This window comes from Eutrema salsugineum, unplaced genomic scaffold (assembly GCF_000478725.1).
Source record: "Eutrema salsugineum unplaced genomic scaffold, Eutsalg1_0 scaffold_16, whole genome shotgun sequence".
In the NCBI taxonomy this organism is placed as follows: domain Eukaryota; kingdom Viridiplantae; phylum Streptophyta; class Magnoliopsida; order Brassicales; family Brassicaceae; genus Eutrema; species Eutrema salsugineum.
Window position 1 is genome coordinate 5,655,245 of NW_006256858.1, and position 17,787 is coordinate 5,673,031.

A 17,787-nucleotide genomic window follows, 5' to 3' on the forward strand; every position below is an offset into this window, starting at 1 on the left:
GATACGGTCATTAGCAAAAATAATATAATATTTTTAAATTACGGTAAAATACATAAAACAATTGATAAGTATTCTTATTTTTATAATAAGTATAAGTTTTTTATTTACAGCAGTTAATCCTCGATCATTTTATATATTTTGTTTATGTTTTGAATTGATTAATTTTAAAAATATTCGTATAAATAATTGTATGTTTTAATATATATAATATAAGAAAAAAAACCAATCCAAATAAGGGATACTTATTCGTTTTCTCCAATGTCGATGAAAACAATGGCAATCCTTAAAATTTGATTTATTTCATTTAATTAACATACACTCGGTTTATTGTAAAAAATGAATACAAAGTATCATCACAAAACCATGATCAATAATTTTACTGTAAGTTGTTACATTATTTTAGTGATAAAGTAGACATATCACAATAAGATTAAACCAAAAAACAATAATAATATTTGTTTGGTGATATATTTATGGTTGGCTCTAACACCAAGATTATTGTTTATCAAAAAAAAATTATGGACCATAAAACATATTCTAGTTATACTATTCTGGATAAATATTTGGCAGCCATGCTATTATGGGCTTTCATTTTTTAAAGTTAATGTCTAACATGACATATATCTTTTAAAATATCTAAATAATTAATACAAATAAGATAAGAGTTTGTAAATAACACATTAATAATTAATCTAGTAAGTTGAGTCTACTTTCAAAAGTTTATCTGAGATTGACATCTCAGCATGGCAATTATGTAAATAATACATATGACAAAAAAATTTTTAAGCGTCTTTATCAATTAATAATATAAGATATTAGATCGAATACGACTATGTAGTCAAACTAATAGAGTTGATATTATGTAACATCGTCAAAATTCTATATCATAACTGTTGGTGATAAATTCAATCATTCATGGACAAATCATGTGTTTGCACATGGTGTCCATAGCTTTTTCGTAGGTACGAGAAAATCCCAATAGTTCGTTCCTAATATCAAAGGATCTGGACCAGATAAAAATATCTTCTTAAGCAGGAAATACTATTCAAATTTCTTTCCACTCAACAATTAGAATATGAGTTTGACTAAGTCGATTGCTCATATCCTTGTAAACCCACAAGATCAGCATTTAATGCTTAATGCTTACACGTGTGAGGTGATAGTGACCACTCACGGGATACAGAGGAAGACAAAGGCTTAGCGAAGGCTATACCGCGTCTAACCCCCAAACTCGAACCATACTCTAAGAGTGAAATGGATGCACCAAGGGCTGGGTTTCGCAGCTCGCGGAAGATGTCAAAGAAAGTTGGTGAAACCGTCAGAAGCATGACGCAATCAACAAGATTCGGATCCAACCACGCTTAATCTCATATCGACACGACAATCCAAAGTCCGACCCCGTATACTAATCTGGATTAGGTAAAATTTTATAATTTTTAACCCTTTCCAATGAGAAAGTGATTTAATCATTTTGCTACCTTTGAGCTTATGCTATCTCTCTAGATACTCGTAACTCAAAAGGTTTAGCATTTTCATTTTCCGGTCATCATCCTGACCACTTCTCACTTTCACTCTATGGTAATTCCTAAATCGCAGAGCACTTCCATCCTCAGAATGTTAGACTTCTTCTCTTTTCCACCTTAAAGAACCCACTAAACTTCAGGTCAAACAAACTCATTTCTTCTTAAGAGCTCTTGGCCCATTTTCTTTTCTGTTTTCTAATCCTTTTTTTTTCTTTTTCGATTTACCATTTAATAGTTTTTTTTTAACCGTTTTATGACCTGAACATTATAAAACTATAAAAAAAAAACAACAAAAAATATATAGAGTCTCTACCTCATTCACATCTCATTATGAATGTTCGTAACTTAATTAATTCTATTCGAATTATGGGAAACCGCAAATCTGCAAATATGATGACAAAATATGCCTTTGGTTTTCCACTCGTCCATCTTGATTTTCAGATTAAATTCAGTTTTTAATTTTTTTTCTAAATATTAAAAATAAAAAATGTACAGAATATAACTTTTCATTGAATTCAAAAATAAAAGTTTTCAGTTTTTTTTTTAATTCCCTTTTTTTTTACAAAGACAAGTTTTTTATTGCGTGAGAAATTTTTTTTATTTTCTTTGTTTTCCGTCAGAGATTTTGATTGTCATAAAAATTAATTTTAATACAAAATAAAATGATGTGTTAGATTCTTATTGGATAGATTATGTCATCCTTCCCCTCTGAAATTACTTTCCCTCTATAAGATAATTTCCCTTTTAAGTTATAAAGAAGAAAGATTTCGTATACACCCAACTAAACCGAACCAAAATAAAATGAACGTTAGGTGAAACATAACTCAAAAGTTGGAGCTAAACCGAACCAAACGAGAACGGTTCTGTCCGAACCGGATTCGATACGACGCTCCGTTACGAGTATCATATTTATTCAAAGGCACCATAGCTTCTTCTCCTCACTCAAGTTTCCTCTATCAGATACACTCATATACTCGAATCTTCTTATTCTACTTCCAGGTTTGTAATCTTTGTTGCATTTTGTTGTTTCGTGATAATCGAATTGCAAATGCGATTTACCCAACATTGATCTCTCTTAAACCCTATTCGTTTCAATCCGAATTCTTCAGATCTGATCTTCGTCTTTTGTGTAATTACCACAGATCCGAGGATTCTCTGATTTTCACAGGTAATTTGATTTCTGTTATTTCCTTTTCGTATCACTGATCTTCATTGTAATTTGATCGTTTTCTTCACTGTTTGTTCTTTCGTCGCATTTGTCGATGATGATCATGATTACGATTTTGTAGATTTGGAAAACGTACGGGAGAATTTTGTTTGAGGAGGTTTTTAGGATTTGATCTCTCTTTGGTGTAATTCAACAATGGCTGCTCCAGTGCCTCCAGGAGCACAAAGACCCAACAATCCGCAAAACTCAGCTCCTCCTCCAAATTTCGTCCCTGGTTCACAAGGGAACCCCAATTCGTTAGCTGCTAATATGCAAAACTTGAACATTCACCGGCCACCTCCTCCCATGCCCGGTTCAGGTCCTAGACCATCTCCACCTTTTGGTCAGTCACCACCACAACCTTTTCCTCAGTCAGCTCCTTCTTACGGTGTTCAGCAACAACAACAACAACCTAGACCTTCTCCAATGGCTAGGCCTGGACCTCCTCCTCCTGCAATGACTAGACCAGGTGGGCCTCCTCAAGTATCGCAACCTGGCGGGTTTCCATTAGGAAGACCCGGTGGTCCACCACCTCCTGGTCAGTCACTGTTTGGCTCTAGACCACCGGGTGGGCCAATGCCTGGTGGTGGGTCGTTTCCGCAGCCTGGTGGTGGTTCATTTCCGCAGCCTGGTGGTTTCGCACCTTCAGGACCACCAGGCGGTGTAGCTGCAGCTCCTCCTTCAGGAGCACGTCCTATTGGTTTTGGTTCACCTCCAACTATGGGACCTGGCATGTCCATGCCTCCTCCTGGTATGCCTGGCGGTCCGGTGACTAATGGGCCTCCGATGATGGGTCCAGGTCCCAGAGGACCCCAGTTCACAGGTGGTGCTATGATGGGTCCGCCACCTCCCTATGGACTGCCACCCAATGGACCTCCTCTCTCGGGAGGTTCACCATTAACTTCGCCTCCGGCTCATTCAATGCCTCCGCCAACTACTTTTCCTGGTGCCCCTTATGGTAGACCCGGAGGCTTTCCTTATGGACAGCCACCACCACAGCAGGTACATCCACTGAAGCTCATGATGTATGTTCTTGTCTATTAATAATCGTACACTCGACTTGTGATCTGATGAAACATGCAATGCCTTTATTAGGTAGTAAGTAAAACCCATTCTTGATGTGAATGTAGCGTTTTACAGTAGAGGGAAATATTAATTAATGGATCTTTCTGACACTGAAATTTAAAGGCGTAGTGTTGGCATTGACATGACTGACTTTACTTACGTAGTAATAGAATAAGGAACACTTCGTGTAGTATCATTATATTTTTGCTTTTCTTCTGTTTATTAGGCTAGCCTTTCACAATTAATGTAATTCCTTTGTGTGACACATTGTGATTGCTTTGAAATGTGAAAAATGTAGCACCCTCCTCCTCCTGGTACTCCTGGTTCAGTATATGGCATGGGTCCAGTGCCAAATCAGTCCATGACCGCTGTTTCTAGCCCCTCGAAGATTGATCTTAATCAGATCCCAAGGCCAGGTTCAAGCTCCAGCCCAATCGTGTTTGAAACTCGCCAGGAGAATCAGGCTAATCCTCCACCTGTATGTTTTATAATATTCATTTTGTAAATTACTGTTTGATCTTAAGTGATTGAAAAAAAAATGCTATTTATTTCCCCGGAATATCACTTTTTTTGTTTTCTTTTTGGAAGCCTACTACTGTTGATTATATTGCTAGAGACACTGGAAATTGCAACCCGCGTTACATGCGATGCACAATCCATCAGGTAACTTTGAAGCGAAATATCTTGAGCTAAATGTAACTTTTGTGCGTTTAAGTAGTGATCTGACTGTGTCTCTTGACCCTGGATCTTGATATCTTGCGTCCCTGTTTCCACTATAGATCCCATGTACTGCTGATCTTCTTTCTACATCCGGTATGCAACTGGCGTTAATAGTCCAACCGATGGCGCTTTCGCATCCATCAGAAGAGCCTATCCAAGTAACATTAAACTCTTCCCATACTGCTTTTTCTGATCAATTAAAGCATTTGGGCGTTCATTGTTTGCACTGTTTATATTTTATTGTTTTCTCATGCCTATTGATCAGTCCTTTTTCCAGTTGAGTAAAGAACTTTATGTTTCAGTGCTTCTTTTAGAATTTTACGAAAAAATCAACTCACGTTGGCATGAACCTATGTTATTGAGCAGGTTGTGGACTTTGGTGAGAGTGGCCCTGTTAGATGTTCACGTTGTAAGGGATACATAAATCCTTTCATGAAGTTCGTTGATCACGGAAAGAAGTTCATTTGTAACTTGTGTGGTAAATATTAAAACATTCGTAAATAAAGCCATAGATAATATTACTGCAATATCAACTGCAATAATGAGTTCCAAGTTATGAGAGAACTAAAAATATTCTACCCTAGAATAAAATCTGCCTTACCTTACTCAGTTGAAAGAAATAATATGTGACTTTGGATTTCACCTCGAAAATCTGGTCAGGGAAGATGCTACTAGGGTCTTAAGAGAAGTGACTTCTTATGAAATGTTATCACTTTAATCATTTAGGACTTTATGGAATGTTTTTGTGATCCATTTTCCTATTTGTGCACAGGATTCACTGATGAAACTCCCCGTGACTACACGTGTAATCTGGGTCCAGATGGTAGACGCAGGGATGCTGATGAAAGGCCTGAGCTGTGTAGGGGAACTGTCGACTTTGTTGCTACAAAAGAATATATGGTTAGTTTGTGAACTTTTCTGATTATTGTATGCCAACACTTTGTGATACCTCCATAAGATGTCAGAGAACACACGAAAGTTTATTATTAAGTGCTTAGATGCATTCGTTTTAAGAAACTGGGGACCGAGTTTTAATAAGACAGGAATTGTGTTCTCTCTATTATATAATACCTCTTACTAATGTTGGTACACAAATTAAAAATAACCCTTCAAAACTAAGTTTTGCTTTCTAGCTAAGAGAGTGAGTTTTTGTGCTGGAATCTGAGATAATTATGATTAGAATTGCTTGGTGATGCAAAGCAATCTACTTGGTCTATTGCAACCAGATGGAGATAACTATCAATCTATTTTACAGATACGGGATCCAATGCCAGCAGTGTATTTCTTCCTCATTGATGTCTCAATGAATGCGATTCAAACGGGTGCAACTGCAGCTGCTTGCAGTGCCATCCAGCAAGTCCTCGCAGACCTTCCTGTAAGTTTTCTTGCTTGCATTTAGGTTATTTTCGCTTTTTATTTTTCTTTTTCTTAAACGCTGATATAATCTGCCTTGGTTAGAAAATCTATTTGTTTCTCTTGGCTGTACGCTTGACTACTGTTGGGTGGTAGCAATGAAATTAAGTGACCTCAATGATAATTTCTATTTGATCACACCCTCTAGTTTACCAAGCCCTTCCTTTCCTGAATGTGTTAGGTTTGAAACCGTAAACCATTTTATTTCTCTATGAACCAAAGTATTGGCAGAGAATCATAGAGAAATTCACATCCAAGAATAAAAATATAATCTTAGGGACGAATTGTAGAACATCCCTTCTCTTCCATACCCAAACTAAGTCCCAAAAAACCCAATACCCTGGAACTCCAGATGCATCTTCTATTTACTCAATGACTAACTGGCTGTTATGGGATAGTTTTTCTTCTTTTGATTTGGTTAATGATGTGGCATACTTGATGTAACTCTCACGAGAAGCATATCCTATTTGTAGGCACTGACTAAATTGCTGATGAGGCATACTTGATGAACTCTTGTACCACGTGATAAATGATTTGGGAAATTAGGCTAGGCTATGGTCACTAGAGTAATAGACATGTTTTGTTTAATCGCTGTATGTTTTTAACAAAGTCTTGTACGCATTTTGCAGGAAGGTCCTAGGACATTTGTTGGAATTGCCACATTTGACTCAACAATACACTTTTATAATTTGAAACGGGCACTGCAACAGGTGATTTGTTACGTTAATTATATGTGTTCTTTTTTTTTTTTGCTAAACTATTTAAAACGAAGTATGCACAGGAAAAAGAACTTTTTGCCTTTGGTATCATAGATTTGATGGTGTTATCTTGCTCCAAAGAGTTCTTCTATGTCACTTGGCTGAATAACTTTAGTCTGTTTTGTATTCTTCACTTGAAAGTCACTCTCCAGTGCAATTGGCATGAGGGACAACCTACATTATTTTTAACGCGAAACAAATTCATTCAGCTTTAAAAAATGAGTCCTCTGTTGGTATAATTTTCCAGAATGTGTTCTCTCTTTTTCTTGTTAGGAATTTTTGTTTTTCTTTTCGCTGGTTCCGTTGTGACTGTGATTGCCTACTTATGTGCAGCCGTTGATGCTCATTGTTCCTGATGTTCAAGATGTTTATACACCTTTAGAAACAGATGTCATTGTTCAGCTATCTGAAGTAAGCTCTTGGCCACTTGTTTTCGTTCTATAGTGAGATTGGTTATCCTAATCTTTTTCTTAATCTCTCTGTTAATTACTCTATTCTGTTGGAATTCAGTGCCGTCAACACCTGGAGATTTTGCTGGAAAGTATCCCAACAATGTTTCAGGAAAGTAAGAGTCCTGAATCCGCTTTTGGTGCAGCAGTTAAGGTAGGTGATTGCCAAATGTAAATGCTTAAAGTAGAAATTCCCCATTGACCAATTAGGAAGTGTTAACAAAATCTGGGTTAATAATAATGTTGGAAAAACAATAAAGGAAATTAAGTTGGTCTTGGGGGTGAATTGGCCAATGGGGCTGGTGATGTAGCAAAGTGCGACATAGGTGATGTAACTACAACTTTTTCCTCCTAGGCCGCATTCTTAGCGATGAAGAGCACTGGAGGAAAGCTCATGGTGTTTCAATCAGGTGTGCTGCTTATTTTATTAAGTCCCTTAGACTAATGCCTTTGTTTACAGACACTTGTAATCAATCTATACATCTTGAACCACCTGAAGTATGTTTCGTTAATACCAGTTTATTCTTCTTCTTTTAGTATCTGTATGTGTATAACATAAATGATATGATTACCATCTCCTTCATAGTTTTGCCATCTGTTGGCATTGGAGCACTCTCTTCTAGAGAGGCCGATGGGAGAGCTAATGCCTCTGCAGATGAAAAGGTACACATGCAGTTTTTTCTTTTCTTTTAGTGTGTTCTGACCCCTGCGTTAGAGATTTAGAAGTAAATGGGTTTCTTTTTAATGCTTTTTTTTGTATAGAAACTTCAAAGGCATCTGGTCCTGTGTTTGCTCTGTGTCATTATTGAACGTAGTTCCTCTTTAATATGATTTCAGGAGGCCCATAAATTACTACAACCAGCAGACAAAACTTTAAGGACCATGGCTATTGAATTTGCTGAATACCAGGTATACCAATATATCTGCTGTGGAAAATTAACCAATAATGTTTCTATCTGCATATCAATTATTTACTGCCATAGCACTTTATCTTAGTTGTTGCTACATATTTCCCTATCTAATGCATCCAGACATGCGTCAGGTCTGTGTAGATTTATTTATTACAACTCAAGCCTATGTTGACATGGCTTCAATTTCCGACATCCCAAGAACTACTGGAGGACAGGTATATTCAAATATAATTTATCCTTTCAGGTTATCACATATTCTTTTAGTTGTAAATGACTTGTATTTATTTGCATTATTAATTATATAACTTACATAGTTCAATAAAAAAAAAATTGTTGTTTTTCTCATGAAAGCATGGGGCACGTCACCCTCTCTTACAATTATTGTGATAGTTTTTCTTACTTGATACGTCTTCCCTGGTGATCCTATTTTGAGCTCATTGTTTTGCTTTTCTTTGATTTTAACTTTTCATTATATTTGTTACCAGGTTTATTGCTACTATCCATTCTCAGCTCTTTCAGATCCTCCCAAGCTATACAACGATCTGAGATGGAATATCACTAGGCCCCAGGGTTTTGAGGCTGTCATGCGAGTCAGATGCAGTCAGGTAATGTTTTGTGGAGAGAGCTATGACCATGTATTACTCTGGAAAACTCAGCTTGACGTTTATATTGATGAACGCCACTCTTGCTGATTATTATAGGGTATTCAAGTGCAAGAATACTCAGGGAACTTCTGTAAACGCATACCAACTGACATCGATTTACCTGCGGTGGGTGCATCCTCCTTACTATTTACGATTAATTGTCTTCAATAGCATTGCATGTATCTGTTATTATCGTGTCACTAACCAAGAAAGAATATTTCTCTGTGCCGTGATTTTGGGACTACAGAATATATCTGTTGCTATATTGTCTAAAAAGTATAATAATAGTCAAGAGGGAAATACTTTGGTATGAATTGTTTCTTGACGAACCGAGTGCCATGCAGATTGACTGTGACAAAGCTGTATTGGTGACATTAAAGCATGATGACAAGCTACAAGATGGAGCTGAATGTGCCTTCCAGGTTTACTTTGCACTCTTGTTAATTTTCCATTCAAAATAGTTTTCAAATGACCTTACTTGCGGAAATGTTGGTACACCGTCTCATTTCAGAAAATGTTTACGTTTTTTTTATGACCTTCCGTGGTTTTCAGTGTGCCCTTTTGTATACAACGATATCTGGAGAAAGAAGAATTAGGGTTATTAATTTATCGCTCCCATGTACAAGCTTGCTCAGTAACTTGTTCCGCTCAGCTGACCTAGATTCTCAGTTTGCTTGTATGCTGAAACAAGGTAGACGTCCTTCTTTTGGTTTTGATTCTGTAGCTAATAATGTTGTCATTATGTACATACATTTATGAATGGGTTCCTATAACGATAGCGCAAAACTAGCACTCTGTGTTGATATAAATTACTTGTCTAACCTTGTGTAGTGGCGAATGAGATCCCTTCCAAGGCACTTCCATTGGTAAAGGATCAAGCTATTAATAGCTGCATCAGCACACTCCATTCCTATCGGAAAAACTGTGCTACAGTTACATCAACTGGACAACTTATTCTTCCTGAAGCACTCAAGCTTCTGCCGCTATATACTCTCGGTATTTCCTTGTCACCTGTAGTCCATTTCCAAAAAAAAAAAAATTATACCACTTTTAGGTTTGGTTGCTCCTTGTGTGCATCCTATGCCTTGTCTTGAATCAGCAGTGAATACATTATTGTGATCTCATTACTGGTTCTATTGTTGCTTTGTGTTTGTGATCTCATTACTGGTTCTATTGTTGCTTTGTGTTTGTGATCTTATTGTGATCTCTTTTTCATTCGCTTATTGTGATCATTGTTTTTCTTTTCAGCCTTAAGCAAAGGTGTCGGATTACGGCCCGATGGGAGAATTGATGACCGATCATTTTGGATAAACCATGTGTCTTCGTTGTCTACTCCTTTAGCCATTCCACTAGTATATCCAAGGATGATTTCTGTTCATAACCTTGAAGCAAAGGTATGGTAGCTAATATTTCCTAGCACAGGTGTCGTTTCCCCTTAATATACTCTTTCTCGATAAGTATTGACGATTTGTTCTTTAATCTATCAGGATAATGAAGAAACTGTGGTTCCTTCTCCAATCCCATTGTCAAGTGCACACCTTAGCGATGAAGGAGTCTATTTTCTTGAGAACGGTGATGATGGTTTGATATATATTGGGGACTCTGTAAATTCAGATATCCTGCAGAAACTCTTTGATGTTTCCTCAGCTGCTGACATTCCAAGTCAGGTAAACTAATCATTATCTTAGAAAATTATACACTCTGTAGGATCTGACTCTTCTCATACTATTGACGAAACCTGCTTAACTCTGATACGCTATGTTTTTTTCTTCACAGTATGTGCTGCAGAGGTACGATAATCAGCTATCGAAAAAGTTCAATGACGTTGTGAATGAAATAAGGAGGCAAAGAAGTTCTTACCTACGGTATCAAACAAAAGTCTCATTGTCTATCTTCTTTATTTATTCTCCTCCGTTCTAACCTTACAAGACTCTTTATGTTCTCTCTTTGCAGCCTGAAATTGTGCAAGAAGGGAGATCCAACAGGTGAGTTAGCTTTCTTCAAAGTTACTCTTAGCATCAGCTAATTTGATGACCAGGAGTTTAATCAGTATTATTGCACTATGTTGTTTTATCTCAGGAATGTTGTTCCTATCGTATATGGTAGAGGACAAGACATCGGGTGGGCCCTCGTACGTGGAGTTTCTGGTTGAAGTTCACCGTCAAATCCAGCACAAACTGAACTGAGACTCATATGTTTCATGTCTTCAAAAATTTTAGATTAGAAGAGCTTAAAAGCAGCAGAGAAAAGACAAAGAAAAAGAAAAGGGAAAGACAAATCTTCTTCCTTTGTACATACTTTTGGCTGGAAACTTTATAATTATTTCTTCAAGTTCTTGTGTGCTTGAAAAGAAGTTATATATTCAATGGAAGAAGATAGAGAGAGAGGGAAAAAAGAGAGTTTGATAAAATAATTCCATTTTTTTGTCTTCCTTATCTATACAAGAATAGTCTTTTTGTAGCAGCACTTAAAGAAAGGTTTTTACAATATTTACTTCAGCTTTTGGAATAATAAGTCCTTTTTTTGTCGACCGAAACAAGTGAGACATGTGCATGTGTTAACAACTTCCCATCTGATGCGGATCAATTAATAGTCATAAATTTTACTTGAATCTTCTTCGATTGTAAAAACTGTCCTAGCTCTACCATATCCTTAACTATTTATTTCATTTTTATGGAACAACACATTTTTTAGATTATGTATATACTACCAGGAATGAAATGCATCATCTTTGCATTCAATGTAAATTCTAGAATAATCTCATTTTCAATTATTCAATCATTTCATCCTACATGATCTCATTTTAACTATTTAAGCTTTTCATATTACCAAGTTGAATGTTATTCAGATTAGTCAACATTTATATATTGGTAACAAGTAGTTATTGTTTCCTATATACAGATTACGATGTTGAGAAGCTTGCATTAGTTTTTTTTCGTAGAATTTTTTTTGGAGGTAAAGAAAAATACTAATTTTAAACCAAAGAAAATACTACAACGTTAAAATCTTATTTTTCTTTGCAGCCCACGCAAAATAATCATAAGAACGAGAGGCATACAAGCAAACAAAAAGTCTAAGGGGGCTAGCCAAAACTCTTTTTCTCTTGCTTCTTCTCTTGTGAATTCGTCATTGATTCAAACTCTTAACAACGACTTAGCTAAACAAAATCTGAAAGTGAATCGCCCAAAAAGAAAGGGATGATGAGAAGAATATAAAGTTACTTTTCCGGGGAAGCAAAGAATCAAGCCATTTTCACTTTCCGGGAAGGAGGCCGGCGGAATAAGCTTATCAAATCATCCAGACCCTATCATCATTTCAAAAACGACTCTCCATTACATTCGCTTCCATAGTTTAACACAACCTGTATAATATGTTATTAGAAAGAATCGGTTTTTTATATTTACCCGAGTTGTGATGACGAGGAAACTGAAAAGCACTATCAAGTATGATCCTAACACCAGAAGCAAGAGCAAGTCGAATGTTACACTTGCCACCTACAATCACCAAACATCAAATAGACGCACCGATCAATGCGTTGTTCGGGTTTCTTACCGATCAAGAGACTTTCTCAATCGCATGAACAAAGCTAGTGTTGGAAAATTATTAAAGAGCCTATGATCAAAGTACCTGGTATATGTTAAGGCTAGCCTTTGTTGAGTCGTAAAAGGTGAAACTTCCGTCTAAAGATTCATGTTGAACACTCACTTCAGCAGTATAATCCTCTAGTTCCTGTCAACAAGACGTAGTTAACACCAGAAATCATCAGGCATGTGGTTGAGAGAAACCGGAGAAAACGTCTTGAGAGATAGATAATATACCTTCTTCAGAGCCATGATTAATGGTTCGTTCTTTGAGAGAAACGGTGCCACTCGAGGGGTTTGTGACAAAAGATCCAACCATGATCTCACGTAAAAGGGATTTACAGCCAAACTACTGTCATCTGCAAAAATCTTAATGTCTTTTCCTTGGTGACCGTAGATATGCCTCTGCGGGAAACAAGAAAACATTTAAGTTGAGAAAAAATTACAAGAATATACAAATTTTCACGTTTTGTGAACTTGAAGAACCAATTTCTAGTACTTGCGTTGAGTGCTTTGTCTTACCGCAAGGCTTTCAGCCACCAACTTAATACCCTTAATGATAGCATCCTCGTTCACAAGTTGCCTGCAGAAAAAGTACAGATGTCTTTAGTCTGAAGGATATGGCGATTTTTGTTGGATGAAACAGGAAATTATACTTTGAAATAGTTTGGCAGAGTGCACAAAATAGATAATTAGTTTAGTAAAGGATACCTTGTGTCAGACAGACTTCCAGCATTTTCCAGTAACTCTGGTGGAGTCAAAAGTTCGGATACAGTGGCTGCGGTTACTCTGAGTCTTGAAAACTGCTCATGCTCCCACGCAACCTAAAAAAATTAGCACCACATATTCAATCAGAGAGGGTCTATCGTAATGAACTGCAAAACAATTGTCGGAGAGAGAATACAGCATAGTCACATATCTCAAGTAACCCCTACATGAGAAGATCAATAAAGGAAGTGGGTAACGACAGAGCCTACTCACTGCATAAGAAAAGTTTAATGCTGCACATATCTTTCAAACCATGACAGGAACATTCCGACTATCCAAATTTTGGCACAGTTCTAACAGTCAATTAAACACCTAAGATTTCCAGAATCAAGCTGAAAAAAAGGCATGTGAAACTAAGAAACACTCTTGACATACCACTTTGTTACAAAAACGATTCTAGTTTGCATTATTCAAAAAGTGAAATATTGACTCACTCGTGAATTAGAGATATTAATCTTCTTATGCTTCAGAGCAACTTGAAAACCCAAGTCTTCTGCGACATTTGAGAAGCCCTGCAGACATGCACCCATTAATCAATGAACCATGATAGCTAGTCACTGCAACGACGCATGCACTATCTTTTTACCTCAAAAATTTGCTTGATATAGGCGTTCTCCGGAGGCTTTGACACGTGAACCAATAATTCATTATCCCAAGAGCCAACACTGTTCAAGCAAATGGCATAATCAATGCTCTCACGCATCCTCTGATCAAGGCTCTTCAGCCACTGCAGAAGATACGATGCTTAATGAAGAATACCAACAAGTTTGCAAATTGCAACAAACAAAAAATGCATAATGGATATAGTTTTCGTAGAATCAGGAACAAATGTCTAGTACCTTTTGAGTTCCTTCGTAGTTGTAGGGTCCACCAGATGTCAGTGCAAAAAGTAAATTGTATCTTCCTCTTGTCTTGGGGTTTGAGTAAAGAATAGAAAATAGTCTAGCTACTTCAAGAAGTGCCACGACCCCACTTCCATTGCTGTCACTCCCGACTGATAATGCCTACAAATACAAGTTAATCAGGTACATACTACAACAATAGTAAATTATTCACTACTCATATTACATACAGGAGCTGCTCCGAAGGTATCATAGGATGCAACTACAGCAATTGTTGGAAGCTGGTTGGAATCTCCATCTGCTCTTGATCCTGGAAGCCATCCCTATACGCAAACCAAATCCACTCAGGCTTTCTGTATGTCAGGCTTCCAAAAAAATAAACACAAGAGACATAGAGAGAGAGGGCGCAGAAGCACATATCCAGATCCTAAGAGTAACTAACGAGGAGCGGGCAGATCGAAATTAAGATAAAGTAGTAACGTTCCACCTAGGGTCAATGACGCTAGACATGATCGAAGTACACCAAATCCTAGTTGCTCAGAAATCTAAGAGCTTAGACTGATCCTATAGAGATGATGGAAGCAAAAACAATACTGAGAATATTACTGCATGCAGGGAAATTCGACAGGAGGATGAACAAATGCATGCTACCACAAACCAGACCATCATCATTTAACAACTGAGGTGTCTATATCTGTCATGCTAATCACACTAATCTTAAAATACAGATCAAGACAGGACAGAGAGAGTTCTACTACTTATCATTGATATCAAAGCTAGTCATGACATTATCAGAATTAAATTAACTCTTAATGAGTTACCTGAATGTTTGTGATGGTGGGCGATGCAATTTTCTTAGGCTCTGAGACTGAGATAACAAGCTTATAACTGAAAATAGTTATAGAAAGAAATGGTTTACATACATACTTAAAATAAAAGTTCATCAATAAAGCACTCTTGGGAAATAAACAATATCGTAGACGGAATGAGCATATTCAAATGTTGATCCACAGTTCAATAAAGCTTCAAGCAACTACATACATAGACAAGATGCGCTAGTAGACTAAGTGCTAAATACGTGGCTTCCCCAATCTCGACGTCACAGATCATCACTATTATACTTAGCTTATAACTAAACTATTTGCCAGAAGACTATCACTATTACTTCTAATGATAATTCCTAAAGGAGTCATCGACAACTGATTGACTAACCCGCCTGTAGTTGCAGTAGCTTGCTGACCAAGTGCATCATTTTTCTTTACATCAGCCAACATAGCATCAGTCTCTTCATTCTCAAACGCGAAGTACACAGGAAACTGTAAGAATAAACGGTGGTTACCATAAGAGCTATGCCGACAAAAAAAAGAAAAGAGAGTGTTTTTTCAACTTCAAGTAATACATATGAAACAGAAAACTCACAACTATGTTTCCATGGACAAGTAACTTCTCAAGCTGTGCTAATAATTTCCTGAACCCTTCGGTTTCAGAGATTAGTTCACCACCTCCAATGTTTCCAGGTCTAAACATCTGGGGAAGCAAAATCAACAATCCCCCAAGCGACTGTTTTTGTGAGATGTAATCTGCGATCATCTTCACAGTGTAAGTAAAGTAACCGGAGAAGAACAAAGTAGCCACAAAATCCAAAATCCGAATCCAAATTAAAGTGCGAATCAGCTACCCAACTAAAACGAGAGAATCAAAATCCAAGGTACCTTGAACGAAACCGATATCGAGCTCCCGGAGAGGTAAGATTAGTACAGAGCGAGATAGATCGGCGCCGCGTTGGAAGCTGAGGGAAGCGGCGTGGTGGTTGAGAGAGGAGAAACGAGAGCCGAAAGGAACGCCGGAGATGTCGTATTGGATAAGACGGTAAACATCGACAACAGTAGCGGCGTCGCAGAGCTCGACGCAAGCGACGAGGATGAGCATTAGCGCTAAGACTGGATACATGGATTCGAAGACCATGGACCGATGTCTCTGCTTCGATTTCTTCTCGTCCGCCATTGTTGGGCTGGATCTAGGGTTTTGTGCAAAGTGGAAGAGATCTCGGATTTGATCTAAAGAGTGTGAATCTGTTTGATCTATAAGTTTTTTTAGTAGTCACCACTAGATTATCGTATTGACTTCATTTTTTTAAGTGTTTTGTTCAAGTAAAAAAAATGGTTTGCAAAACGATCATTGCACGTTCATTTTAGAAGTGAGACATTATTTTTTTTAGAGTCAATTAATTGAATATACATAAAGATAGTTGAATTTGCATATCTAACGTTAATGTGACATAACCAATAATTTACTATTTATATGGTTATTACAAATGACTAATATACTCTTCATTATATCTGTCATTTCTTGAGAATAGAATATCTCATTTATGCAAATTGCATCGAATATATAATATATATTATTCTCTCTCTTCTAATTTCTGTTCGAGTTGTGCAACAATTGATATTACTGAAAAATTATTTGTTATCGACTATTAAACATGTTAGCACTTTCTATGTTCAATTAAAAAAACTACATCAGATTCAAATAAGTTAGTGATTAACAATTATTGTATCATATATGAACAAGTAGGTTAACGTCTAACATTATTATTTTCACGATAAAGAATATGTTAGATTGATAACAATAATGAGTTGTATGGATTGTTAAAGGTGTTATTGATTTGTTTAGCGCGTTACATATAAGTTTACCTATAATTGTTTTGTTGTATTTGGTAAAATACATGTTAGACTGATAACAATACTGAGTTATAGAGATTGTTAGAAGGTGGTACATTTTGCTTAGAGCGATATAGATAAATATAACACATTATTTGAATATGTTAACGGTTTAACAATGAATTGAAAGACTAATTCAGTTTCAGAGAAACAAAAAACTTATTTCTTTAACCAGATTTTTAAAGAGAAATGTTTGTTTTCGGATGAAGGAAAGATGGGAGAAAGAGAGAAACAAGGGAGAGAAAGATATAAAAATAAAAAAATGAGATCTATGCATGTGTTAGTGTATCTAGGTATAGTTATGAGATGAACCATGCAATAGACTTTGCATTCTCGCATACAAGACAAGATGCATCAAAGATAACAATATAGTTGTATCTCTAACAATTTTACTACTCAGTCAAATAAACCATTAACATGTTAATATAAAAGTATTATAAGTGATTATAATTGTTACTTCTCTAACAATATTATTGATCAGTCAACTAAATCTGAACCGTGGTAATAAACCACCGCGTCTGCTTCAGTAACTCGAGCTTTACAGCTACGTTGTCTCTCAACCAACATCGACTGTCACCTGGAGGAGAGATTCATCGGAATCTGCCTTTCTTGTCTCTGTGGATGTTGTTTTTCCATGTCGTCTTCTTCTTCGTTGTAGAAATCTCTGACCAATTTCAATGCATCTCCCAAAGCTTTTTTCAAGTTTTTCAAGAAATTAATTTTAATCTGGAACTGTGTTAATAAATTGGGTTGAAGATTCAATGACTGTTTCTTTTAATAAATTAGATCTTTTTGAAAAACAATAAGAGATTGTATTTGATTGAGAAGAAAAAATTCTGAGAGAAACGAGCAAAAGAAACGAGAGAAGGATGAAGAGAGATAAGGGAGAGAGAAAGAGAACAATGATATAGAAGGAGAGAAAGGAAAGAGAAGGAGAAAAGGGTATAATGGGATTTAAAAAAAAACAGTAACCAAATTTTTTCTTTGTTAGTTTTGCAAATAAGAGGTTAATTTGCGTTAAAGGATGCAAATACTCTTGTTTTTATTACTCCATCTGCTTCAATATATGAGTTGTTTTAGGATTTATTTTTTGATTCAGAATTAGTCATTTTCTGTTTCCAATACAAATGTTTGTTATATTTTCTATTTTAATCTTTTTTTTTAGTTTATTAATTAATACTTGTAT

General features: G+C 36.4%; 2 protein-coding genes across 3 annotated transcripts; one reads left to right on the forward strand and one right to left on the reverse strand.

The window, feature by feature from the left end:
* Positions 1-2,463: 2,463 nt before the first annotated feature.
* On the forward strand, positions 2,464-10,945 carry LOC18021270 (protein transport protein Sec24-like CEF). Of its 2 annotated transcripts, none has more exons than XM_006404405.2 (26): positions 2,464-2,522; positions 2,666-2,691; positions 2,813-3,732; positions 4,094-4,273; positions 4,384-4,458; positions 4,575-4,673; positions 4,882-4,993; positions 5,288-5,415; positions 5,771-5,890; positions 6,558-6,638; positions 7,020-7,097; positions 7,197-7,289; positions 7,491-7,545; positions 7,722-7,798; positions 7,973-8,044; positions 8,178-8,261; positions 8,532-8,651; positions 8,748-8,816; positions 9,035-9,112; positions 9,243-9,381; positions 9,522-9,686; positions 9,939-10,084; positions 10,178-10,357; positions 10,467-10,555; positions 10,644-10,675; positions 10,770-10,945. In XM_006404405.2, the coding sequence occupies exons 3-26, from the start codon at positions 2,887-2,889 to the stop codon at positions 10,874-10,876; spliced, it is 3,225 nt and encodes a 1,074-aa protein (XP_006404468.1). In that variant the 5' UTR covers positions 2,464-2,522; positions 2,666-2,691; positions 2,813-2,886; the 3' UTR covers positions 10,877-10,945. The 2 variants fall into 2 exon arrangements, with proteins under 2 accessions (XP_006404468.1, XP_006404469.1); XM_006404406.2 differs by having other exon boundaries at positions 2,466-2,522; positions 2,633-2,691.
* A 688-nt stretch (positions 10,946-11,633) lies between these two features.
* On the reverse strand, positions 11,634-15,985 carry LOC18021271 (nicalin-1). The gene is made up of 14 exons (XM_006404407.2): positions 15,594-15,985; positions 15,301-15,461; positions 15,094-15,197; positions 14,703-14,769; positions 14,112-14,204; positions 13,879-14,043; positions 13,626-13,766; positions 13,474-13,551; positions 12,983-13,095; positions 12,794-12,854; positions 12,509-12,676; positions 12,318-12,419; positions 12,095-12,184; positions 11,634-11,994 (listed from the first exon to the last, which is right to left on the reverse strand). The coding sequence occupies exons 1-14, from the start codon at positions 15,883-15,885 to the stop codon at positions 11,932-11,934; spliced, it is 1,698 nt and encodes a 565-aa protein (XP_006404470.1). The 5' UTR covers positions 15,886-15,985; the 3' UTR covers positions 11,634-11,931.
* Positions 15,986-17,787: the final 1,802 nt, after the last annotated feature.